The sequence below is a fragment of the Chiloscyllium plagiosum genome, chromosome 4 (assembly GCF_004010195.1).
Source record: "Chiloscyllium plagiosum isolate BGI_BamShark_2017 chromosome 4, ASM401019v2, whole genome shotgun sequence".
Taxonomy (NCBI): Eukaryota; Metazoa; Chordata; class Chondrichthyes; order Orectolobiformes; family Hemiscylliidae; genus Chiloscyllium; species Chiloscyllium plagiosum.
In genome coordinates, this window is record NC_057713.1 from 54,618,617 (window position 1) to 54,645,996 (window position 27,380).

Genomic DNA, 27,380 nt, shown 5'->3' on the forward strand with positions numbered 1-27,380 from the left:
TGCTAAGATCCCAATGAGAGACTGGTAGGAAAGGTAAGATCTCATGGGATCCAAGGAAATTTAACAAACAGTTCCAGAATTGGCTGAATGGCCGGAAGCAAAAGGTGACAGTTGGGGGATGTTTTTCTGACTGGTAGCCTTATTCTAGTGGGCTCCCATAGGGGTCAGGTTGGGGGCTTTTGCTATTTTGTGATTCATGTAGACGATTTAGACTTGACCGTAGGAGCAAGCTTGCAGATGATACCAAAATTGGTGGAGTGGAAAGAAATGGGGAGGAATGCCTTAGATTACAGGAGGATATAGACAGGCTAGTCAAATGGGCTAATCGTTGGCAAATGGAATTCAATCCAGACAGATGTGAGGTGATGCACTTGGGCAGGACAAACAAAGCAAGGCAATACATGATGCGGTGGAGTACCAAGGATCAGAGGGACTATGATGTGCATGTACACCAGTCCCTTAAGATATCGGGATAAATGGATAACGTGGTTAAGAAGGCAAAGGGTACATTTGCCTTTATTAACCGAGACATAGAATTTAAGAGCAAGGAGTATCTGCTGGAGCTGTATAACATGTTAGTTAAAGCATGTTTAGAGGAGATGTGAGGAAAATCTTTTTCATTCAGATTGTTGGAATTCTAGAACTCTCTGCCTATAAGGGTGGCAGAGACTGACACCCTCATAATATTTAAGTATTTAGATGCAGAGGCAAATGAACTGAGTGCTGGAAAATGGTCTTAGAATAATTAGGAGGTATTTTCTGACTGGAGGCTATGGGCCAAAAGACCTTTTTTTTTTCTATACCGTAGATCTCTATCACAGTATGATTGAGTAAATATTGAGTTTCTTTTTCAGAGAAAATTGTGAAATAGCACATGATGTTTTTCAGTAAGCCGTGTATCACGAGAGGTTCTCAATTTTTGATCCTTGGATCTTGCTATGCCTAACTAGACTATTGGTCACTAAAGATGGCACGGTGGCTCAGTGGTTAGCACTGCTGCCTCACAGCGCCAAGGACTCAGGTTTGATTCCCACCTTAAGTGACTTTCTGTGTGAAGCTTGCACATTCTCTGTGTCTGCGTGGGTTTCCTCTGGTGCTCCAATATCCTCCCACAATCCAAAAGATATGCAGGCCAGGTGAATTGGCCCATGCTAAATTGCCCATAGTGTTAGATGTATTTGTCAAGGGTAAATGTAGAGGATTGGGTCTGGGTGGGATACTCTTTAGAGGGTCAGTGTGGACGTGTTGGGCCGAAGGGCCTGTTTCCATACTGTGGAGAATCTAATTTAAAAAAATCTATACATCTTGTCAAAGAGGAGTATGATGTAGTTTTGAGAAAAAATATTTAGTCTGTGATCAGTGGAAATACCATGAAATTTTTAAAAAATATATATTTATGGTTTGAATTTAGCTTGTGATTCGGTTTCTTGCATATAAAATTGCAGTTCTGCCTTTAATTTTAATTTGTGGAATTCCTTGAAATGGAAAACCATATCATTTGAGATTTTTTAAGTTGGCTTTCTGATCAGGTAGTATGTCTAATTAACCTGGAACTAGTAGCAAATGGTGCTTAACCCTTTCTTAAGTTAAGTCAAAAAATGGACTGCTGTTAGCAAAAATCTAAATTACTTGGGTATTTAAAATAGAGCATTTTTTTTTTTGAAAATTACCAAAGCTATGCTTCTGGTGATATAATAATCCTAGGCAAACTAGAAACCAAGCAACAGATAGCCAAATGGATGATTGAGTGCATTTTGTATTTTTGCCATTCGGCAGGAAGAAAAATGCTTGAATTTGAACAAATGAATAAAATGTGGAATTGAAAGCTAGCTTCAGGAACAGTAACGAGCTATCATCAGTTGTTAGTAAAATCCGATCAGGATCATTCATGTCCTTTAGCAGAGGAATTTTGTAGTGTTTTCCTGGTCTGGCTGGCTTGTGACTGAATCCACAGCAATGTGGTTAATTCATAACTCTAAAATGGCCTAGCTCGTCACCCATTGCAAAGTCAGTTAGAGATGAATTACATACACTGGCGTTGCCAGCAATGCCCATATCCCATGAAAGAGTTTTTATTTTAAATCAACTCTCATGTTAGAGGTTACAGCTAATCCTGATTCCAGTTTGTACTATCTGTTGATCTTCCTTTTAATAATACTATTATTTAAATTTGTGTTCAAGACAAATCCATTTGGATGGCTGATCATTTGTCAGAGATCTACTACTAATTATATGACTTTGCTGTCCTATAATATGTGGATAATAAATGAACAAATGTAGATTACCTGCATTTTACAATATTGCTTGTATTAAAATCTCATCCACTAAGCCATGCGTTTTGAGCATAAGATTAATATCTAGTTTCAAATAAGCGCAGATCAACTGGAAGTAGTGGGGATTTGGGGATTGATAGGCCTTTGGGGATCATACAGTAGGCTAGGAGAAGATCACGTGATGTATTAACTCTTTGCAACCTAATGATTGGTTTGTTCTGGTATGCCATGCATCCAAATAACAATTAACCACTCTATGTTGGACTTCGACAGACTGTAAAAGATGCATATAATTTTTGTAAGTTATACCTTAGTAAGGTTTTTCACTATCATGGTATTGGTCCTATTATTTTTGCTTCTGCATGTGGGACTTGTAAACTTGTTGATATTGATGTGTCAGATTTGGCTTGATGTCCGAATATAACAGTGGCTTACTTTGATAACAGTTTTGGTATGCAAATAGCTAATTTTTTTTTAGCCATTGAATTTCTTTTCATCTTAAGTAGAAAGCTGTGGCCATGCTGGGATGCTTGAAATTACACTCAAGTTAGCCACACTGACCGACTGAGCAAGCTGATACATGAACCTTTTGTTTTTGCTTAATTTCTATACCATCAGTTATTTAAGAATCATGCTACAAGTGGATGATTTTGTCACCCTTCAATTGTGGGGTTGCAATGCTTTTTTTTAAAAAAATAAACATAAATTCTCTAATCTTTGTTACTTCTAGAATCCCTCTGCTTCCAAACCTATTGTCTGCAACCTGGCTGATAGATTTCCCCATCCTTAAAATATTCTTTTCAGTTGACAGTTAACTAACATAGTACTTAGTCTGTGCCTTGTGACTTTTCACACAGAGATTGTTAACTTAGCACTGTAGAGTTGTGACACATATGCTGCTTAAGACCTTTACAGTGAAATAAATTCTGGTTTTATTTTCACAGATTTAGGCTCCAATAACAGTGGATATTATGATCTAATGGCGGTGCTAACACATCAAGGCAGGTCGAGTTCATCTGGTCATTATGTAGCTTGGGTGAGAAGAAAATCAGGTACTTTCTTATTTTATACACTCCCTTCTCATCAAAACTAATTGAATAAAGTTTTGCTGAAAATGACACATTTTGTTGAAACATTTTGTCTTGCACTCATTGGGACATTTTGCAAATGAAAATTTAAGGGAAAAAACAATATTTATACTGCATGAGGGGGAGTACTGATTGGCAAGTGGATTCTGATTGATAGAGGTATTGCCATGGTGAATACACCCATTAATGCTATTGGCTGACAGTTAATGGGCAATCCTGATTACATCAAGATGAGAGACTGCACTAAAATGTCATCTTTCAACAATGCTCAAGTTCTTTACTACCAAATGATTAATAAAACAAAGGTGCTTTCATTAAATGAGAAACTATTAAATATAATGAGTAGAGTTGCATTACTTAGCAACTAATCCATGGAGCAATTGGGTGAGTATCTGCCTGCTCACTGTCTTATTCAAGTTACATATGAGATGACCTAGTGAATAGAATTCTGGTAGCACTTTTGAATCTGTTTTATTTACAGAAAGCTGTCATTAGTGCATAGGTCAAAGTGAGGAAGCAGCAGATTTATGAAACAAACAGCTTTTATAGAATGGAGAGCTCTTGGCACAGAATCCTTAGCAGCAGAATCATTGTTCTACCTTGGGATTGAAAACTTGTTTGGCTGTATACGAAGGTTAGATCAATTTCACTTTGATAAGGAACTCTCAAATTGACAAAAGCTTTTTCATAATAAAACCTTTTGCCATTTCACACTTACCTCACCAGCCTATCCAATCAAGAAAATAATAAGAGGCAAGTAATTATGTTTCGATATCACATCCATGCAATCAGCAGCTGCTGCTAGTTACTCTGTCTCTGATAGTCAGCATATTTCCCTCCGCTTCAGGATTCTGCATCCACAGTCTTTTTGAGAAACTTTGTTTTGGATATTAGAGAGTCTTTCTGCAGGTCTGCTGCTGAACCAATAAACTGCAGTTTGATTCCTACAAAATATAACGCCTTGCCTTTTTCCCTTAGATGTTCTAAATCTATTCCAAGGCTTGCCTTTGACAGCCTCACTGATGAATTTGCCATCATATTTTCCCCTTTCTTTGTTTGTCACTGGTTTAATATTGCTAAGTGAAAATGAAAATCTTAAGTTATTCTCTACTCCAGCGAAATAGAAATTTAGACTGCAAAACAATTAAATGAAAAGAGCTGTATACAGGAGGGAGATTTCTAGCACTGTTCCAAATGATTTCATGTTGGTCATAATCAATGATTCAAAAATAATTTGCAATGACATTCTCAAGTTTCTGTGTCTAATTTATAGGTTTTGGTACATGCTCGGTCAAGAGATGAAACATGCTTCAATGAATTGGTGCTAAGTGCTTTGCTTTGGTTCTTTCTAAAAACAAAACATTTAAATCTAAAAGCTTTACACTGTTCTGAAATATTGTTCTTCTAATGCAGAAATCTAACACTGAATACTTAAACACTTAATCCTGAAAACCTTTTGGGGACAGGGAGTAGAGTTGAGGCTACTCATGATGTGTCAGCCCTCAGTTGTTCATTGTCCACATTTGTATTATAAATGGTGGCCGAAGTACTAGATAGCTGCCATGCTTGTGGAAACAAACGTGATTGCAATTTGGCATCTTCAGGAAGGAGAAAACTTGTCATAAAGGGCATTGTGTTAAATCTTTCTTAAAGAGAAACAAGCTCATACTACATTTCTACTGTACTTGTTTTCTGAAATCTTGCTTCTAGATCTTATTCAGTACCTCCTTTGGTTAGCAGTAATGTCCTCCTGGCACAGCATTTCCACTTGCTTTTCTTCCCTTGTAGGGTGGTATCATATCCTCCCATAAATGCAGCTACAGGTGGAGCAAAATGTCAAACTCATAACCTTCCTACTCTTTTTAAAAAAAAATCTAAGTAAGTGAGAAATTTGTGCTTATTTAAACAGATACTATTTTTGTTCCTCTCCAGTACCAATAAAAAAACTGAACATACTTCCATACTAAATGCAATCTTTTGGCAGGCTTTTTTTGATGTTTATATCTATCTCTCCTTACTTAGTCAATTTGAGTAGACGTTCAGGAGAACTGCCAAAGGTTTTCAAAGCCTTGCCCTATTACATACAAATATACATCACAAGAAGGGATTATATATCATGTATACCTGCATATGAAGGTTTCCATTTCTTGTTATTTTTTAGATGAGTGGATCAAATTCGATGACGATAAAGTCAGTGTTGTGGCACCTGAAGATATTCTGAAGTTGTCTGGTGGAGGCGACTGGCACATAGCCTATGTTCTACTATATGGTCCTCGTAGACTAGAAATAATTGAAGATGAAACCCCACAATGATGTCATGATTGAGCACAACTAGCTTAATTTTTGTTAACCTGCATGGCTATTAATGTTTTATGATGCCTTCACTTTTTGTAGCTGACGTTAAGTAAAACTGAAAAAGGAAGGTATTGCCTCAACTGTGTTTCTGATACTGCTTCACATCATCTACCACACCTTTTGCAAACAAATAGGGTGTTCATTGAGGAAAGCCTGTGGAGTTGATCTATTCTTATTTCTGACATTTCTCAATGTGGAATAATAAAAAGGTGATCCATAATTCTTTTGTGCTTTCCCTTTTGTTAAATGTTGTTTTCAATCATGACTGCTTCTCTTTTGTACAGCATCACAACTACAGTTGCATAAACCACAATTAACACTTAATTTTCATAATGTATTAAAAACATTTAAATATAAACCTTCCATTTGTAAATTTTACACTCTGTGCCAAGTTCTAATAGTCCATATTGCTGCCTCATACAAAACCATATTGTACTACATAATATAAATTTTAAAACTTTTCACTAAAACATAGTGGTTGAATGTCATGGACATTAGGGGAATGAGTTGAATTTAAATTAATTGTTTTTCCTCTCCAGTCTAAAATAGCATGGTCTTGTTCGATTTACTCCTTTCTACTTTTTTTTTTGTTGTAGAGTCGTAGAGCTGTACAGTATGGAAACAGACCCCTTTGGTCCAGTGAGATAAGATTGTGGCTATTTACCCTATCCATTCCCATCAGATTTTAAGTCTCTAGAAGGTCACCCCTTAGCCTCCCATGCTCGAGGGAAAATAGTTCTGGTCTCCTCAGCCTCTCCCTATGGCTCAAAGCCTCCAACCCTGGCAACATCCTTTGTAAATCTTTTTCTGAACCCTTTCAAGCTTCAGGTAGGTCATTGGGTGTTCCCCAAACTTGTCATCAGGTTCTAATTTTTGTAATAAAACTATAGCAAAATCCTTTAAAGTTGAAATTATTGACAAAATAATTTCACTTTTTATCCCCACATATGTACATGTGCAGACATATGCATGCATAGTTACAATTCATACAGATTTTGGTAATGGTAGAGATGGGTATATCAAATGCTGATGGCTCATCTCAGTGGCCTAATTAGAAGTCATTAATCTGACATGGGGTAGCTTTCTTTCCCATTGGAATTTCCATTGAGGGGATGAGGTTACTAAAAGCATTTTTGCAATTTTAGCATATTGGATCTTCATGTTTTCCAGACTTAACTGGAAGCAGATGATGCGTCTCAAGTTTTTGTTTGCATAGACATTCTAGCTAAAGCTATCTATTCACAAGCTTTTGAAAATACAATTGTGATCAGGCTCGGCTGGTTTATCCAGCAAGATGGTCCATTTTAAAAATAAATTATAAAATGACATTTTAGTAGTATTTAGATGTATACTTGGTAGCAAGAAATACAAAACTGAGTCAAGTGCTGGAAAATGTGGTTTCGGTGGTTTTTGGTCAGCATGGATGTGATAGGCAGAAGAGCCTTGTTCTGTATATCTCTGATTCTATATAAAATATGGAAAAGAATACCAGTTTCTTTGGGATTTAACTTGATGCTCTGTGTATAACTCCAAACCAAAATGTAGGATTCTCAGTCAAATTCCAGCTGTAAGTTATCGAGTTGCTGAGCTCATGAGAATTATTGAATGATTGATTATTTATTTGCTTTTAGTCTAACAACATTATACTACTAATGCTGATTTCCTTCAGTTCCTCCTCACTAGACCTTGTGCTCCCCAAGATTTTTGGAACATTGTTTGTGTGTTCCTCTATGAAGACATTTTAAAAATGTCTAATAATACCATGAAACTGTTGTCAGGAAAAATCTGTCTGGTTCACTAATGTCTTCTAGGGAAAGAAACTCTCATCCTTAGCTGGTCTGGCTTACATGTGACTCCAGATCCACCTCTGGGGAAATTGGGCCAGCATTTAACACCCATCCCTAATCAGAGACACACCTATCCTGTGAATGAATAAAGTAGGATCATCTAAAGAACATTCCTCTATTTAGAATTATATGGGAGCATGGGGAAGCCTTCAGTTTCTTGTCACTTTCTTCATGACACTACCTGAGCTATAGTCAATCTGCTAAACAATCAGCAACTTTTCTCTTACAGTATAAGTTGTCATGATCATTTGAAACTCAAGATCCTTGCATTTGTCCTAATCAGTGGAAGATGAATACCTTCAATACAAGTTTTCAGCAGTATTTAGAAGGCATTTCAACTTGGAAAGAATGATAAGTGGATAAAGGAAGCAAAGAAAATGTGTTTGGATAATGGAGTTAAACGATGGCATGACTGGGATAAAGACAAGAGAACAAGAGCTGATGAGTAGCTATAAGAGGTGATTAGTGTCATGGTCTTCTAATTGATGTTACAGCTAAAGCATTCGTACAGATAAACCCAGTTACATAAACATGACTGTGATCTCAGTAAGGCAAAGAAAATAAACTTAGGACAGAATGGATCAGAAAGTATAGAAATAATTTAATATTTCTCCAGTTATTTTCAGGATATTCCAAAACTTTAATCCTTTAACTATTTTTCTTTTGTGGTCACTTTGAAACTCTGTCAGCAGAACAGTTAGGTCCCACCATGCTCATTAACCCCATTAATTTCCAAAACAAAACCAAATGATAAAACTGACCTGTCTGCCATGAGTCAGCAATAGTTCATTGCTTGAACAGAAGTAAAAGTAAAACTAATGACATAGTTGAGACCAAGATCATGAGATGTTTGGACAAGAAGAGAATCTGGAAATATGGATCTGGACTAGATCAACCATGATTTAATTGAATATGGAGCAGCAGTCTTGGCCTAGTTTTGTTTCTCTTTCTTTCATAGAACAAAGCAGACTTATTAAAGCTAGAAGGTGATGCGCTTTCTTAAAAAGGAGCAAGAATTAGTCTTCTGCTTCCTGGAAAAAATATATATATTTGGAAATTAAACTTCAGTTTAAAAAAAATTTGCTTACATTTCAGTCAAATAGGAAATGCATCACTGCATTGCTAAGCACTTTACCAGCATATGATTTCAGTATGTATATAATGGCTCTCAAAAGAGTAAATCTTTGGTGAAACCTGGAAACAAAGCTACATGGAGAAAATGAATCAAGACACAGGTCGGCTATGTAAAGAAAGAACTTTCTACAAAGGAAGTAATTGTATGTGGAGCTTAGAATAAATAAAAGGCAAAATAACTTTTCTGAGCAACTCTCCATATGGTATGTTGATTATGGTTCCAGAACCAGATAAAATACTTTTTACACAACATAAATTTGATTGGAATCATTTATTAAACAGTCACATGCAATCCAAAAACGTGTAGAAATTGTCTGTGTGCAGACGCAACATGTTGAGTCAGGTTTCACATTTACAATCCTAAAATGCTGGGATTCTCTCAGTTGTGGTGCCATGAGGAACACTAAAACACATGCGTCTATATAACAATGGAACAAGAGATGACAAAACAAAATCAGTCTACTAATGTGGTCTTTTCGGTAAATTGTTTATGAATGGTTTATGAGGTCATCTATCCGTTTTAGTTGGGAATGATGTATGGCATATAGAAACTCAAAACAGTTGGCATTAATGTAAGAAAACTAAGATGGTATTTCATAATAGTGACTAGAGGCCCAAGGAAAACTTGAAGAGGAAGAAAATTCAACAGTAGAGATTAAAAGTTGAATTGCTTCAAAAATTATAGCTTTTATAATTAAATTTCCAAACTGGAGCAGTTTGGCTCAAAGTAACTTTTGTTCATAAATTGACAAAGATTGTTTGGCCTTATTTATGCATAATCAAGAATATTGAATGACTCATATTTACATGCTGTTATTTCAACATTAGAGGGTAGTAACCACTGATCGTGACATCTGCCCACTAATCAAATGTCTGGCAAATTTAGTTATTGAGGTTACACTAAAACATGGCAGTGAACCACTCTGAACTTTAATAAAGCAATCTCATTATCAAAATCACCTATAATTGTAAGCATGATCACCATGCCAAGTTTTGCTTATCAACATAAACCTCTTTTGTAAAATATATGGCTAGCAACTGCTGGAAGGAGAATAAACTAATATATCCCAATATCAAAAAATGGATTCATAAAAAAGTTATTGTAAAATTAACCACCTTTTAAAGTAGGACAGTAAAATAAAAAAAACTTGGTCAATTTGTATACTTTTTTTTCCAGTAATTGATTAGCTTAGACTATCAGCCTCATTTGTCAGGATTTCTGCAAGTTCAGTTAAACCAGCATCAATCAATGCAGACAAAAAATTCTCCACTGTAGCTTGCAGTCCCTCCCGATCATGCCATGCAACCAACAGCAGTTTAGCACGCATCTTCACATCCTCACTATCAGATTCAATTCCACGGATGTCAGACTCCTTCATTTCAAAGTGTGGTGCCAATACTTTCCACTGTTCTCCAAGCTTGTTAGCGAGTATGTCTATCTGTTCACCTGTTACAAGCTTAGTCTGCATATCAGGACCTGAAAAAAATTATTAAATGTCAGTTTAATAATTTGCATCAAGCAAAGCACTTATCAAATACTATAGTTTATGCACAAAAACTAAAAACCACATCTACTGGTTAGATCTGAATAAACTTCAAAAGAAAACTACCATTAAAAATAAACACTTTGTTATTACCTTTACCCATTCCTTTGTTTGATAAACTGTTTTTGTCTGTCTAGACTCCATCTCCACATCTTTATTATATTCAGAAATCTTTTCTTAACTACTATCAATTCTAAAGAAGGGTTACCCCAGACCAGAAACACTAACTCTGCTTTCTCTCCACAAATGCTGCCAGAACTGCTGAGTTTTCACAGTGATTTCTGTTTTTGTTTCTGATAATATTCTACAACTAGAATTATGCATGCAACCCAATTATACTTTTCATACTCCTGTGCGAAAAAAATTGTCTGGGCACCCTTTTAGAAATTTTGCCATTGAGGGAGAAAGGTCATTCTTTGATTTTTTTTGTGTGGTCTATTTTCCTTTGTTAATTTGCCTTTATTCTAAACATTACAGACCCTCTGTGCTATTGGCAATTAATGCAAATCCAAAAACTCTATTTCATGATAGAATAAAATTAAAATGAGTTTGTTAGACTCATTTTATTGGAATGGTTTACATAAAGAAAAGGTTTGCCCTTTAATTTCACAACTTTGGGATGCTCTAAAGCCCTTTACAGTCAATGAAGTACTTTTAAAATGTACTCTGTGAAATGCCTGAATTTTACTTCATCTAGCTTCAAGTTTTAAGAGTAAAACTTAATTCTATTTGTCAATTTTGGCTTTACACTAAAATGAGAAGAGGTAAGCACAATCAGTTTGTCAGCTTTAGATCATAATTTGGCAATTTTAACACCTCTTGGATTGATCAGAAATTCAACACTTTATGCAAATGCATGCTCAACCTTAGAAATTGCTGGATAAACTCAGTATGTTTAGCAGCTCTATGGAGAGAAAGTAGAGTTAATGTTTCGAGTCAGACCTGACAGCTAGGGAAAGGTGGTTTATGTGAAGTCTTTGGGGGGTTAGTTGTAAGCAATAGGTAGAGATAGAGCCTAGAGGCAGAGATCGACGGTTAGACAAACAAAGCAATGGATAATAGTAAACCAGGCATAAAGAAAAGCTGTGCACAGCCAATCCATTTTCACTCACTTATGGTCCCCAATATTGGCTTTTCACTCACTCTCTCTTTCTGGGTTCCAACGCCATCTATTGCTTACTCCTTTATCCTCCCACTCCTTGTCTTCAGTATATATATATATACCGCTTTTTCCTGGTTACTTAGAGTTCTGAAGAAAGGTCACTGAACCCAAAATATTAACTCTGCTTTCTCTCTATAAATGTTGCCAAACCTGCTGAGTTTCCCCAGCAAGTTTTGTTTTTGTTTCACGTTTTCAGCATCCACAATTCTTGGTGAGATTTCAGAAAGGATTTGTTTAGTGAACAGTTTTGAATAAAGACAATAGCAGTTTAGTATCAGACTACAATCAAAACTAGAAGGCAGACCTTGTAGCAACAAGCTAGGTCTCTACTGCTGCCCCTTTAACATTTATTGCTAAAATCTACAACCTAAGTTGCCCAGGCACCATTTTTGTTAAACATCTCCTGTCAGCTGGTTTTGCTATGAATGGAAATTCAAGGTACAAAGCCATGTGCTATAATTCTCTGGCAGCACAAGATGAAGCTGTGATGCATATGCTACCATGTTATCAGACAACACTGAATCTTACATAATCTGATGAGAGATCAATGGTCTGAAAACGTAACCATTTCTCTTTACAGATGCTGCCTGAATTACTGAGTATCCCCAGCATTTTCTATTTTCACTGGATTTCCAACATCAGCAAAGCAATGAATAGTGAGGTGATAGCTAGGATGACAGTCATTCCACTGTCCTTACATATGTTTTGACTGACCTAAAGGAAGCACTTGGTACATATTAACATAATGAACAGATTCACTAAAGAGATAACAGTTATAAATTATACTAATATTACATCTACAGCTGCGTCTTAGCAACTGACAATTAAATGTTTCATAAATCCGAGTTTCACTAAGAGATTTTTCTCTAGGAGTCAAACAGTAGATATGATAAAGGTTGTCAATGATGCAAGTCAAATGGTGGTCTGAACATCAAGCTAAAGAGGATACCAAGACAATAACTAGCAGCAAGACATACCATGTCCTCAGCAATCCTCATCAGCTTTCAGAACGTCTCTGCATCTAGATTTTGGCCACCTACGTCCTCCTTTCTGAACACCCCGCACTTCCATACAACCTACAAAATCATGACCAACCCCTATTCTATCATCATCCAGTCATGATAAAAATTCTCCTCCATCTCAAAGTAAAAGCGAACTTACATTTAAATAGCACTTAAGTAACTTCAGAATATCCCAAATACTTCAGAACCAATAAAATGTAGTTATCTGTTATACTATGGGGAAATACAGCATAGAAGATTACAGCACAGTACAGACCCTTCCTTCGGCCCTCAATGTTGTGCCGCCCTGTGAAACCAATCTGAACCCCATCTAACCTACACTATTCCATTCTCGTCCACATGCCTATACAATGACCATTTAAATGCCCGTAAAGTTGGCAAGTCTACAACTGTTGGCAGTCAGTGCGTTCCACACCTCTACTATTCTCTAAGTAAAGAAACTACCTCTGACATCTGTCCTATATTTATCACCCCTCAATTTGAAGCCATGCCCCCTCATGCCAGACATCACCATCCTAGGAAAAAGGCTCTCACTGTCCACCCAATCTAACCCTCTGATTATCTTATATGTCTCAATTAAGTCACCTCTCAACCTTCTAACAATAACAGCCTCAAGTGCCTCAATCTTTCCTCGTAAGACTTTCTCTCCATACCAGTCAACATCTTAGTAAATCTCCTCTAAACCCTTTCCAAAGCTTCCACATCCTTCCTATAATGTGGTGACCAGAACTGCATGCAATACTCCAACAGCGGTCGCACCAGAGTTTTGTACAGCTGCGGCTAACACACCGCATGCTTTCTTAACAGCGCTATCAATGTGGGTGGCAACTTTCAGGGATCAATGTACATGGACACAGATCTCTCTGTTCATCTACACTACCAAGAATCTTACCATTGCCCAGTACTCTGCATTCTTGTTACTCCTTCCAAAGTGAATCACCTCACACTTTTCTGCATTAAAGTCCATTTGCCACCTCTCAGGCCAGCTCTGCAGTTTATCTATGTCCCTCTGTAACCTACAATATCCTTCAGCACTATCCACAACTGTAGCGACCTTAGTGTCATTCGCAAATTTACTAACCCATCCTTCTACGCCCTCATCCAGATTGTTTATAAAAATGACAAACTGCAGTAGACCCATACCAGATCCTTGCGGTACACCACTAGTAACTGAACTCCAGGATGAACATTTCTCATCAACCACCACCCTCTGTCTTCTTTCAGCTAGCCAGTTCTGATCCAAACTGCTGAATCGTCCTCAATCCAATGCCTCCGTATTTTGTGCAGTAGCCTACCATGGGAAACCTTGTAAAAATGCCTTACTGAAATCCATACACACCAAATCAACGGCTTTACCCTCATCCAAATGTTTGGTCACCTTCTCAAAGAACTCAATAAAGTTTGTGAGGCACGATATACCCTTCACAAAACTGTGTTGACTATCACTAATCAACTCATTCCTATCGAGATGATTATAAATCCTACCTCTTATAACCTTTTTCAACGCTTTATCCACAACTGAAGTAAGGCTCACTGGTCTATAATTACCAGGGTTGTCTCTACTCCCCTTCTTAAACAAGGGAACATTTGCTATCCTCCAGTCTTCTGGTACTATTCCTGTAGACAACGATGACATAAAAATCAAAGCCAAAGCCTCGACAATCTCTTCCCTGGTTTCCTAGAGAATCCGAGGGTAAATCCCATCCAGCCCTGGGGTTTTATCTATTTTCACACTTTCCAGAATCTCTAACACCACCTCGTGAACCTCAATCCCATCTAGACTAGTAGCTTGTTTCTCAGTATTCCCCTTGACAATACTGCGAATACTGATGAAAAATATTCATTCAGCGTTTCCCCAGCTCCTCTGACTCCATGCAGAACTTCCCAATACTGTCCTTGATTGGCTCTAATCTTACACTAGTCATTCTTTTATCCCTTATATACCTATAAAAGGCTTTAGGATTTTCCCTGATCCTATCTGCCAACAACTTCTCATGGCCCCTCTTCGCTCCTCTTACCTCTCTCTTTAGGTCTTTCCTAGCTACCTTGTAATTCTCAATCACCCTAACTGAGCCATCACATCCTGTAACATAAGCTGCCTTCTTCCTCTTGACAAGAGATTAAATTTCCTTAGTAAACCACAGCTCCTGCACTTGACAACTTCTTCCCTGTCTGACAGGTACGTACTTATCAAAGACACACAGTAGCTGTTCCTTGAATAAGCTCTATACTTCTAGAGTGCCTATCCCCTGCAATTTCCTTTCCCATCCTATGGGTCCTAAATCTTGTCTAATTGCACTGTAATTGCCTTTCCCCCAACTGTAGCTCTTGCCCTCCTATCACTTTCCATTGCTAAAGTAAATGTAACTGAATTGTGGTCACTATCACCAAAGTGCTCACCAACCTCTAATTTTAACACCTGGCCAGGTTCATTACCCAGTACCAAATCCAATATGGCCTCGCCCCTTGTTGACCTGTTTACATACCGTGTCAGAAAACCCTCCTGTACACAATGGATAAAAATAGATCCATCTAAAGTACTTGAAATCTTGTATTCCCAATCAACATTTGGGAAGTTGAAGTCCCCCAGCAACTACCCACTCATTCTCACTCCTATCGAGAATCATATTTGTGATCCTCTAAATCTCTGCAACGATTCGGAGGCCTACAGAAATCTCCCAACAGGGTGATCTCTCCTTTCCAGTTTCTAATCTCAGCCCATACTACCTCAGTTGACGTCCTCAAACGTCCTTTCTGCAGCTGTAATACTGTCCTTGATGAACAATGCCACACCCCCACCTCTTTTCCCATCTGCTCTGTTCTAACTGAAACATCTAAATCCCCAAACCTGCAACAACCATTCCTGTCCCTGCTCTACCCATGTCTCTGAAATGGCCACAACATTGAAATTACAGGTACCAACCCATGCTGCAAGTTCACCCACCTTATTCCGGATGCTCCTGCCATGAAATAGACATACTTCAAACCAACCTTTTGCTTGCTGGTGCCCTCTTGTGACCTTGAAACCTTATTTTGGACCTCCCTATTCTCAATCTCCTCTATACTCGAACTACAATTTAGGTTCCCATTCCCCTGCTGAATTAGTATAAACCCACCCAAACAGCATTAGCAAATATTCCCCCCCCCACCAGAGAGAGGTACCACCTACCACAGAAAAAGCCCCACTTATCTAGGAATCCAAAACCCTCCTGCACCAACCCTGTAGTCACATGTTCAACTCCTCTCTCTCTATGTCCAAGCACATGGCACGGTCAACAAACCAGACATAACTACTCTTGTTTGTCCTAACTCTAAGCAACCACCCTGAATTTCTGCCTTAAGTCCCCATCTCTCTTCCTACCTAGTCACTGGTGCCTACTTGGATCATAACTTGGGGCTGCTCCCCTTCCTCTACAAGGATCCCAAAAACACGATCAGAGCCATAACAAACTCTGGCATCTGGGAGGCAACACACCAACCGCGAGTCTCCCTCGTTCCCACAGAACCTCCCGCCTGTCCTCCTAACTATGAAGTCCCTAATTCTGCTCCTCTTCCCCCTTCCCTTCTGAGCATCGGGTTAGACCTGTGTCCCATCGCTTATCCCTGCTAAGTCGTCCCCCACCAACAGTATCCAAAACGGTATACTTGTTGTGGAGGGGATTCCTGCACTGCCTGCCCCTTCCCTCTCCGTCCCCGATGGTAACTCATCTACCTTCTACCCAGCAGCCAGTTTGAACACAAGGTCCCCCAAACAGCTGTGAGATACGGGACTAGATAATATTTGAGATGTTGATTGAAGGATAAATTATTCATTTGGACACCAAGGAGAAAACTGGCCTGCATTTATTTTAGTTCCTTGGTATCTTTAGTGTCCACCTGAGAGAACAGAGGGGGCCTTGGTTTAATGTTGCATTAAGAAAGTGTCACTTCTAACAGTAGACCACTCCCTCCATCCTACAGTGAAATGCCAGCCTCAATTACATGCTTAAGACTTGGACTGGGTTTGAACTCAAGAATGAGAGTGCTAACAGTGACTCAAGACTGATGCCAAATTTGTATTAACTAAATTCTCTTGCTTTTCCCCTCCTTCCCATTGATAGATCTTTGCTGTTCTCAAAGCATCAGTTGCCCAGTCCTGTCCCACCTGGGTACAATACAGTAGTCAGAACTGTGCAAAAATTATTATCCAGCTGATTATTAGTTCAGTCATTAAACAACAGATCTGATTTGTCAGTGTTAATTTCTATAACCAAAACCACTCAGACCAGAATCAATCATTCTGCAACCTCTCTAAGATTAGTTGCCTCCTTCAATCTTCAATCCATCTTCGCCTCCCCATTGGGACAAAACTTTCAGCTGTCTCAGTACTATTGTGAAATTCTTTCCGTAACCCGAAACATTAAGGGGGAGTAATTGTCGTGCATTTCCATCTCAAGACAGGTCTTAATCTTGGAGAGAACGCATGGAGCTATCTTCTCTGATCTTCTTAACATCGAACCAGTCAGTTTCTTTCTAATTTTGTCATTTGCACTCATCAAGATTATCACTGTCATGCTAACCCTCTTTTACCCCCTCAACTCAAAACCTATAGACTCCCATGTCAGTGTATATCAACGAGATAATTTCCTCAGGCACTCTGTCCCCTCTGCAAAACTCTAATTACTTCCACTTCCCAAAAACTCCTACTCAATCCAATCATTTTCTACAACTAACACACAATCTCAGCCTGTCTCTTTCTTTCCATGGTTCGCACATTGTTGCCTTCCAGTGTGTTCCATCCACATCTCATGAACGTCTTTGAATCTTGATGATACTTTTGAAACAACTCTAAACAAAATAACAAATTATATCTTCAATGACCATGAAACATTATCCTGTTTCTGCACATTTGATAAAGTTTGGTCTGCCTTCCTCCCCAGTCCTCTGTTTGCTATGCCTTGCTCTTAGCGAGATCCATGCAATTGCATGACATGGTGCCATTCCTTCTCACCTGAAAACAGTGGGTACATCTTCAGCAACAGCATTCTTCCCCTACAGCATACTATCATTTCCAGATCTATCTTTATACCACCTCTTCATTTTATACATATTGCCTTTCAGCGTCATCATACACAAGGGTCAGCTTTCCCACGTATATTGATAATGAGGAACTCTAATTGTATCCAAACGGCTTGTTTCAATCGACTGCCTCTGCACTAGGAAATAAGGCAAATGGCCTCAGAAATGTCACAACTTTTCCCATTTTCTATCTACTGTCTCCAATTCCAGCCAGAAACTCCACTCCCTTATCACCTACTCAAATCTCATTCCCACTGACTACTTTCTCTGACAGAACATACCATTGGCATCCTATTCCTCTTTCAGCTAAACATCAAAACCTACAAACTGAAGGAACCAATTACTACAGATGCTGGAACCCATACTGAAACAACGAATGCTGAAAATCACAACAGGTCAGACAGCATCCACAAAGAGAGAGCAAGTTAAAATTTCAAATCTAGATGACTCTTCGAAATCTTAGCTTGCTCTCCCCATGGATGCTGTCTGACCTGCTGTGATCTCCAGCATTTATTGTTTTCAGTTGAAAATTTACAACCTATTTTTGCAATGTCTATTGTCAGATTCTGCTCCATCTTCACCTCCCCATTGGTGACAAAACTTTCAGCTGTCTCAGTACTATTGTGAAATTCTTTCCGTAAACCGAAACATTAAGGGTGAGTAATTGAGTTACTCCTCCAAAACCCAACTCTTCAAACAAGATTTCAAGCATGTACTTGGTCTCTAATCCAACCTTTTTTTGAACACCGATTTATGTTCCTGGTAGAAGGTTACCCAGGGAAATTCACTCTGACAATTATATTGATGGTCGTAAACATTGCTAAAAGGAGACAAGTATTTGAAATGTTTTGTCTTGCACTCATCAGAACCATGATGCCAGAAACAGATCTGAACAAGGTAGGAGAAGATTGTGCAGATTGTTTGATTATTACATGTCAATTTTAATTCTTAGACCAGGCAGGTATATTCTGATTGGTCTTTCGATAATGCTAGCTTATTCGTCAACATATGTCAACATAGCACTTAAAAAAGCCACTGGACTCTACTATATCATGGCAATCCAGATATACCACCTGTGTCAGAACCTGTTCAATAAACTCATAAACTTAGCAATTTATGCAGTTAAGTTTCAATGATTCTATATATCCTCAAATAGAAGGCCAACTCCTTGTTAAGATCTTATTTGGGTTACCATGAGAAGCACATCTTCAATGAAAAGGCCACAAACCCCGTATCCCTTGCCTATTTCTAAAATATAGGTAACGCATTTGTGATATTTGAATCTACAGCAGCAAAGAATTATTTTTTACACAGCTTAAGAAACTCCATCCTGCACTCAAATTTATCACTGAAATGGAGCAGTCAAATAGGTTCTCTTTCCTCAATGTATCAGTTGAGAACTTTTACAATGGGTTCTGAACTAGTATCTAACAAAAGCTTACATTTATTGGTCAACATACACATTGGGATTGCTACATTCCCATGCAATACAAGGTCAATATTATTGGCAACATAGTGAATAGATCCTGGCCATCTGCTCACCACTGTCGTAGGGGGCATCTCAAAACCATCCTGCATAAATACTGGCACCCTGATCAAATCATCATTCACATATAATGTGAACTCAAGAAAATGCCTACACACTTTTGGCCCTGAGCAATGCCCAGTCTACCTCAGATTATGCTGGAAGTGGAAAATAAATCAAAAATCTGAATAACAGGTAAAACAAGCTGTCTCTCACTGTTACTATGCAATAATTGCAAGAGTGGTTCTCTCCACTAATGTTAAGCCAAAAAAGACATATTTGCCACACTAATGCGTAACAGTGATTATGAGTTCCAATGCTGTGATATGCCTGGTATGAAAGGCAGATCTTACCAAATAACATGTTCTGTTGACCATCCGCAGTGGGCCACATGCTTAACCAACACGTTTACAAGTCTCAGAAAAGTATATCCATCATTAGATGTGATTCTGCTATTGGAAATCATTTATTCAATAATCCAGACTGTGTTAAAGAGTACACAGGAAGCTAACTTAAGGTCATCAGTAGGCTCACAGTATAATGCACTAATACATGCTAAAGCTAAAGATATAAGGACACAAAAATCTGTATCACGTAGGCAGAAGGAGTTTGTACATGCATTGCACCTTAAAAAGAAAGGGACTTGGGGACAGCCAGTCTCTACTGCATCCATGCCAACACCATGACCAATCAGAATGTACCTGCCCAGTCCAAAAATTAAGATTGACATTTAATTGTTCTTGCTGTATATCCATACCAATGACAGGCCAACCAATCATCCTCCTCTTCTCATGCTGTATAAAATAGTGTCTCTTTATTCAACTCCATTTCTTGCCACGGTAGTTCTGATAAGTGCAAAGATGAGACAAAAGCTTCAACTTCTCATCTTCTTTTAGTAATGTTTAAATTCTGTACTACCAAGCTATTATTTACAATAAGGGCGTTACTGTTTTAGAATGGCTGGGGACAAGGTGGATGAAACTACATTGGAAGTCTTTCATTCTTCTGCGGCTAAATTCATCACTGTGAGAGGTAATTTCGGTTTAAACTTTAAGATGTGCCTGGACCACAGACTGATCTATAATAAAAGACAAAACTTTTGTTTCTTTTCTAACAACCATTTTATATACTCAAAAGTAGAATAGTTTAAATTGTGCAGAATGCTGACAATTTGTGAGCGATAGTAAAAACAAGCAGGCCCTTGATTGATGAAGCCATTTTCTTTTCTAACAACCATTTTATATACTCAAAAGTAGAGTAGTTTAAATTGTGCAGAATGCTGACAATTTGTGAGTGATAGTAAAAACAAGCAGGCTCTTGATTGATGAAGCCATTCACACAGCAGAGAAGGATGAGTCCTTGGCTGATAAGACTCCAGGATGGGAGTGCGACTTGAGACATTCTGTTTCAGATTAAAGCCTTTGACTGATAAGACTACAGGGTGAGAAAAACAACAAACTTTGGAGACTCTGGAGCCTTTTGTTGCAGACTTTGTGATAAAAATAATGATGTTTTTAAGAATGTGAACCTCATGGCTTGTTGGAGCCAAGGAGAGGAGGGACTAGTGCTATATATACTGGAGACTTTGTAAGCCTCAGCGCGCCTTTTCTTTAAGGGTGCCCGACTCTGCAGACTTGACTTGTTAATAAAACTTTGTTTTCCTGAATTTGTCTAGAGCGATTATTGAGAAGCGATTTTCGTTTCTAACAATCACCATTAAAAAAAAGTGAACTACATGTTTATAGTGTGTACGTCATTTACAAAGCATAACTCCTGACAGCATACTCTTCCATTTCCCTAGAAACAATTCATGATTAAACATCAGATTCAACATCAATTGCATTGAAAGAAACTACCTACAGTAGTACTCGTGTCTTCTACTGCATTCATTAATATAAAGGAGCCAACTTTGGATATGCAATGATGCCAGAAATCTAAATTTTAACGAAACTTAGGAAATGCCATCAAAACTTTCCTTACAATTAAAGACATGAAGGAAGATTTCCTCCCATTTACCAACAGGAATTGCTAGTGTTCAGCTTCTAATGGGTTCTAAATAAATTGGGCAATGTGGCACATAAAGGTCACAGTCTCCATTTGAATGCAGTTTCCTGAGACCTCTATCTAACAATGTAAAAGTGCCTTCAAAGTGGATACTTCTACCTACCTGATAGCAACCATTAACTGCTTGGGAGAGGTCGTTAGCAGCCATTTGTCACCAGACGATGATGTCAGGTAGCCTGCTGTTGTTGGCTGAAATACATGGGAAACTAGAAATGTCAACATTGGAGGCTTTCTTCAAAAATTAAGATTTCATACTGTATTTTTATAGTTCTTATTAAACAGAAGAGGAATATCTGTTTCCATACATTTTGCTATTTCAAGAATGAATGTCATGGATTTTACTAATGTTTCCTAGCCTTTAGTATGATTCTTGAATGAATCAGTGTAAATAACATTCATCAAGCTGCTACTCCCTTCCTCAATCTCATTATTGCTATGAATGGATACGTGCTATTATCGTATTGCTCAGCATAAATCAAACCTACAGATGTCAAATGGAACCAAATCTTGTAAACATCAAACACTTTCTTGATTTTTCATAGTCAAATTTGATCTGAATACAACCAGAACATCTGTCCCAGTCCAGAACAAACATGTAACAATAGTTCAGAGCAACAATGATTCTGAATTTGGTGCCAATGCTATGATGCCTTTAATCTGTGGCATTATATAAGACAAAATAGCAGCCAGTTCACATATTTTTCCTTCATAGGGAGCCTGTCAAAGCAAGAAATTCCTATAACTGTTCAACATCGAGATTTGCATATTTATTTTTATCTCAGCAGAGGCCAGAGCAGTCATTAATACACAGAAAACAGATCAGAAAAATGTATTTTCAAACTTTGCCAGTAGTGAGGTTTTTTTTGTCTGGACTACGCAGCAGGCTCCAGTTAGACTTGTCAATGGCAACAATTTTCCCACTGACTAATTAAATGGTGAGTATTTCACGAATCAGTAGTTGCCCTGGGGTTTACTGAGAGAATTAACATTTACAAAATCACTCAAATTTAGGTTCCCATGTATTTTTCAGCCAGTGGCAGAATACCTAACATTTGTCATCATGCAATGACAAACTTTTGCTAATAGTGTTCTCCAAGCAGTTAGTGGCTACTATGAAATTGACTGAAATATTTACGATTAAATAACCAAACTGAATGCTTTCTAGAAACAAGCGTCGTAGATGAAGGATGCTGTTTTGAACTTGGGAGATTTCCATTAAAGTTCTGATTATTCTGATCTTTGAATACCACCCTAAAAAAACTAAGCCTTTTTTCCATCGATCAGTTTATTTTTTTTCTGAACACAGTAATAGGAAAGACTGGCTTCTCTTGCCTTTTCCTTTATGGAGGTATGGTGCTGGGTGGATTGGGAGAAAGTGAAGTTTGAAAATTATATCATTAGGTCACAGATCTGTTATCATTGTTGAGAAGTTAGGGGTTACAATTAGGTAGCAAAGAATCGTCAATATATTTCACATAAAAACTGCATTTCAAACTTACTTTCATTGCTTTCCTTTAGCAATGCATCATCATTGTCTTCTTCCTCATCCTCATCCTCTGCTGTCTTTATCTCTTCAGAGGGAGGCTGCAAATAATGACAGAAGCGATTAATGATCTTGCAGCAAAACATCCCTTTAACACAACCAGATTAACTATTACATTTTATTTATCATACCTAGCTAATTGCAACCACGATAGTCACATGCCTGGAGTGGAAATTTTAAAAAAGAAAATAAAATTGGACCATTTAAATTTCACATAAGGTGAGAAGAAAATCAACACCCATAATGAGAGTAAAGTTTTGCATTTTCTGTGGACTAGACATGCATATGAAATTACTTTAGAAAAAGAATAAGAGTTATTCTAAGATGGTATGATCTGAATCTATCAAAACTATACAGCCCTGCTTACCCAAAAAAGAATGTCGAGAAGGAAAACTTTGTAGTTGTGAATGGGAAATAATATGTACTTAAAAACCTCCTACGCTGTCATCACTGCCAAGAAATAGAATTTTTGGAAAAGTGACATGCAGCTGTTCGATAGTTGGGAGGGAGACCGTGCATAAACTTCAGAGGAATTGTTATAGTATTTTATGGTAATATCAGATGCATGAGTGACATCAGAAATAATAAGCAAGTTGATGGTCTTGCGACTATTTTATTCCATAATCTGTATATATGAGGGATTCTTAGGTTGGATAGCAGTAAAAATAAGTAATTTGAAAACACCTGAATGAGAAACTTGATAAACTACAATAAACTAGCTGATATTCAAATAAATTCGGGGTATGTAAATTGTCTATTAAATAAGATTACAATTAAATGGGAAATAATTTAAACAGCAAATGGCCCATTTTTCAGCTTTTGAGATGACAAAGTTTACAGCTATTGAAATGAGAAATAGATTATTCATGCAGATTCAAAAGAAGTTAGAAGCACCCTTTTTAAACTATGAAACCAGGGGCTCTCAGGAGATAGCCGTTAACGCTATTTGAAATATAATTTATCTATGGCTTCCAGAATTAAAGAGGCTATTTTGAAGATAACGGACAGTAAATTTACATTCTAGTTGGAACATTCAAAGTGTGCCATATTGCCAGGCAAATAGGCAATGGAAGGTTAGGGAAGTTTTCCCTGTCCCTCCATGATTTTGTTCATTGAAAAAAAAAGGACAAATCAAAACTGGCCAATTGCCACACAGCCTTTGATCATCGGCAAAGTGATGGTAAGACCGGTTGACAGTATTGTCAAATGGCACTTACTCAGAAGTACCCTGTTCACTATTGTTCAGATCCTTGCCACTTATCAGCCCCAGCTTTGGTGTTATCCTTTGCTGTATATGGACACACCTTCTCTATTTGAGTTGTGAATAGTGCTGAATATTATCAGTGAACATCCACACTTCTGATCTTATGATGGAGAGAAAGTCAATGATGAAGCAGCTGAAGATGTTTGGTTCAGTTTGGGTTCTGCAGGTCCTCTCATTCCCAACATCATTACAGTCTTGCTCCAAACAAAGACAAAAGAACTGATCTCCAGAGACAAGGCAAGAGTGATTACCCTTGACATTAAGGGAACATTTGTAGGAGGATGACATCAAGGTACACAAGCAAAACTGGAGTCATTGGGAATCGAAAGGAAAGCTATCCACTGGTTGAAGTTATACCTGGCATAAAGGATGATGATGTGGCTGTTGGAGGTCAATCATTTCAGTCCAAGGGCACCACTGGAGGACTTCCTCAAATCAGTATCCAAGGTCCAAACATCTTCAGCTGCTTCATCATTGACTTTCTCTCCATCATAAGATCAGAAGTGTGGATGTTCACTGATAATATTCAGCACTATTCACAACTCAAATAGAGAAGGTGTGTCCATATACAGCAAAGGATAACACCAAAGCTGGGGTTGATAAGTGGCAAGGATCATTTATGCCATGTAAATACTAGGCAATTGCCATAGCCAATAAGAGAGAATCTAATCATCCCCCCCCATAACATCCAATGGGATTATCACCACTAAGTATCCCATCAACAATATCCTGACCAGAAATTGTACTAGAATATAAACAGTGTGGCTGACACCAGGTCAGAGGCTAGGAATTATGTGGCCAGTAACCCACCACATGGCTCCCCAAAGCCTGTCCACAATCCACAAGGCATAAGAGGAGTGTGAAGGGAATAGTCTCCACTTGCTTGGATGAATGAGGTGCCAAAAACATTCAAGAAGCACAACAACATCTCAGATAAAACAGCTTGCTTAATAGGCACCACACCTAACACCTTCAACATTCACTTCTTCCACTAACAAATAGTGGCAATACAAAACACACTGCAGAAAATCGCCACAGCTCTGTAAAACTGCAACCTCTACCACATAGAAGGACAAGAGTAGATATATGAGACTACTGCCATTTGCACGCTTCTCTTCAAGCTATATAATATCCTGACTTGGAAATATATCACTTTTGTTTCACTGCTGCTGGGTCAAAATCCTGAACTTCCTTCCCAACAGCACTGCAAGTGTTTCTATCAATTGAGCCTCCATCCATCCAGTTGCACAGCTTCCCTACTGGAACAGGTGAAGAAGATAACTCACCATTATCTTCTCAAAGACAATTAACGATAAGTAATAAAAGTTGGCTTAGCCCATGATGGCTACAGCACATGATCAACTTTTTTAAAAAAAAATCAGCAGTTGACTTTAAAAACAAAGACAGCTAAATCTCTGCATTTCAAGGGAGCAAGAGACATAAATGTTTGCCAGGCCTCTAGCTGAAGCAGTGAAAACATTAACCTTAATGCAGTTTTAAGACAGAACTGAAGGAGGAAAGAAAGACGGGGAATATGGCTAACTTGGAGGTAGGAGAAAGTGAGGACTGCAGATGCTGGAGATCAGAGCTGAAACATGTGTTGCTGGAAAAGCGCAGGAAGAAGGGCTTATGCCCGAAACGTCGATTTCCCTGCACTTGGATGCTGTCTGACCTGCTGCACTTTTCCAGCACACATGTTTTAACTTGGAGATAGAGAGAGAAATGTGTAATAACCATGAGAGTGACAAGCTGCTGAGGAAACAAGAAGAGAGAGAGAGAGAGAGAAACAGGGGCAGGTAAGAACGAGAGATATTTCTGAGGTTGAGCCATTAAAGGAAGTGAGTGCAATGATGTCCAAGCTTGAACTGGTGGCTACAGTCATAAGGTACTTAAGAAGCAGAGAAGCCTCACTTAGCTGAAGACTACTGGAAGGTCAGCAAATACATTTAGGAGAATCCAAATGAAATTGAGAGTTGCAGCAGTTTGATTGACCTCACGAAGTGAAGGGACCTTCAAAAGCCCAATAAGTGGCCAATGGCTTCATGTGAATGGGGAGGTCAAAGTGGGGCTCAGTTGAGGATGCCCCCAGTTTTAAAATGTAAGTGCTTGTAAGTTTTTTTTATTCTACAGAATAATTGATATCCTAAATTAGTTTAGTTAGTAGTGTTTGTTAGTAAAGTAAAATCATTTGTTTAATCTGTATAATCCTATTGCTTCATTCTCTCAGTAAATAATGAGGAATTTTTGAATTTGTCTTCAATTTTGACAGTCTCAATGGAGATCATTATGCTGGGGTTAATTTTTTAGACTCTCCTAGTCCACAATCTAAACTTTATATCTCTCTCTTCTATCTTGCTCCAAAGCTGTTACTACAGATGCATCAGGCAACTGACCTAACTATTGTAATATTAATTAAGATATCAATGGATATGTTTTTTAATCAAATTTTCCCACTACTCCATGATCATTTTGAAGGGTAAAGGCACCACATTTTTTTTCTTAAAGATTCCTTCATTGACTCTGTTCCTCTCAAGAACACGAAATTCAGGATTACATAAGACATTTTGTCTGCCCAAAATTGCAACCATACATTCAATTCCTCAGCTGTCTTCTCCATTTTATTCCATCCAACAACTACCTCCACACTCTTGCTTCTACTCTACATTACTTTTTTCTCCCTCATTGCCTCCAAGCACATAATGAGATCATGTGACATCATTTTGCTCTTTCTTGACACATTACTGCAACTCCATCACTGGATAACTTCACTCTATTCACCCAGCTCACTATTATTAAACATTTGTCTCAAAAACCTTTCATCTTTCATTCTGAAAATAATCTTTAAATTCTCTGAACAAACTACTGAGATTCAGTTCTATTTCAAAGCATAAAAGCAAATTACTGCGGATGCTGGAATCTGAAACCAAAAGAGAAAATGCTGGAAAATCTCAGCAGGTCTGGCAGCATCTGTAAGGAGAGAAAGAGTTGACGTTTCAAGTCTAACTGACCCTTTGTCAAAGCGAAAAAAAAGGGAGAAATAGGGAGGTATTTATAACTAGGCTGAGAGAAGGCGATTCATGGCTCCAGAAGCAAAGGTAGCAATAAAGAGGTGATAATGACAGTGCATAGAGAGATTATAGGGAGATTAGGAGCTGTGAATGACCAAGGCTAAAACCAGTGCTATGTGACAAAGTATGTGGGGGATGGATGAAGCAGAGGCTAAATGGAAAACAGGTGAGAAGGGTAGCAAAGGGGGAAGAGGAGAGAAAAAGGTGACGAGAGAGTGTGGAGCGAGAGAAAGAGAGACAATCAAGAAATAAGAGGTACAGAACAGTGAAAAAAGATATTTTAAAAAATAAATGAAATAAAATTACGGAGCAGAATGAAAACAGAGGGGTCGAGATGGGATAAAGTTGTTGAATTATCCCATCTCGACCCTTCTATTTTCATTCTTCATAGTTACATCCTCAAACATTTCCAGAAGGTTAGTCAAGCACAATT

General features: G+C 38.1%; 2 protein-coding genes across 5 annotated transcripts in view; one reads left to right on the plus strand and one right to left on the minus strand.

Moving 5' to 3' along the window:
* usp14 (ubiquitin specific peptidase 14 (tRNA-guanine transglycosylase)) overlaps positions 1-5,936 on the plus strand; it is a 56,815-nt gene extending 50,879 nt beyond the window's left edge. For both annotated transcript variants that reach the window (XM_043688245.1, XM_043688242.1), the window contains exons 15-16: positions 3,218-3,325; positions 5,523-5,936. In XM_043688245.1, coding sequence (XP_043544180.1) covers positions 3,218-3,325; positions 5,523-5,674 — 260 coding nt within the window. In that variant the 3' untranslated portion in view covers positions 5,675-5,936. The remainder of the gene's footprint in view (positions 1-3,217; positions 3,326-5,522) is intronic.
* Positions 5,937-8,953: 3,017 nt separating this feature from the next.
* thoc1 (THO complex 1) overlaps positions 8,954-27,380 on the minus strand; it is an 86,606-nt gene continuing 68,179 nt past the window's right edge. For 2 of the 3 annotated variants that reach the window (XM_043688247.1, XM_043688246.1), the window contains exons 20-21: positions 22,572-22,656; positions 8,954-10,174 (exon numbers count right to left, since the gene is read on the minus strand). In XM_043688247.1, the coding sequence (XP_043544182.1) occupies positions 9,882-10,174; positions 22,572-22,656 (378 nt within the window). In that variant the 3' untranslated portion in view covers positions 8,954-9,881. Of the gene's footprint in view, positions 10,175-21,175; positions 21,262-22,571; positions 22,657-27,380 lie in introns of all 3 variants that reach the window. The other variant, XM_043688248.1, reaches the window with a different exon arrangement.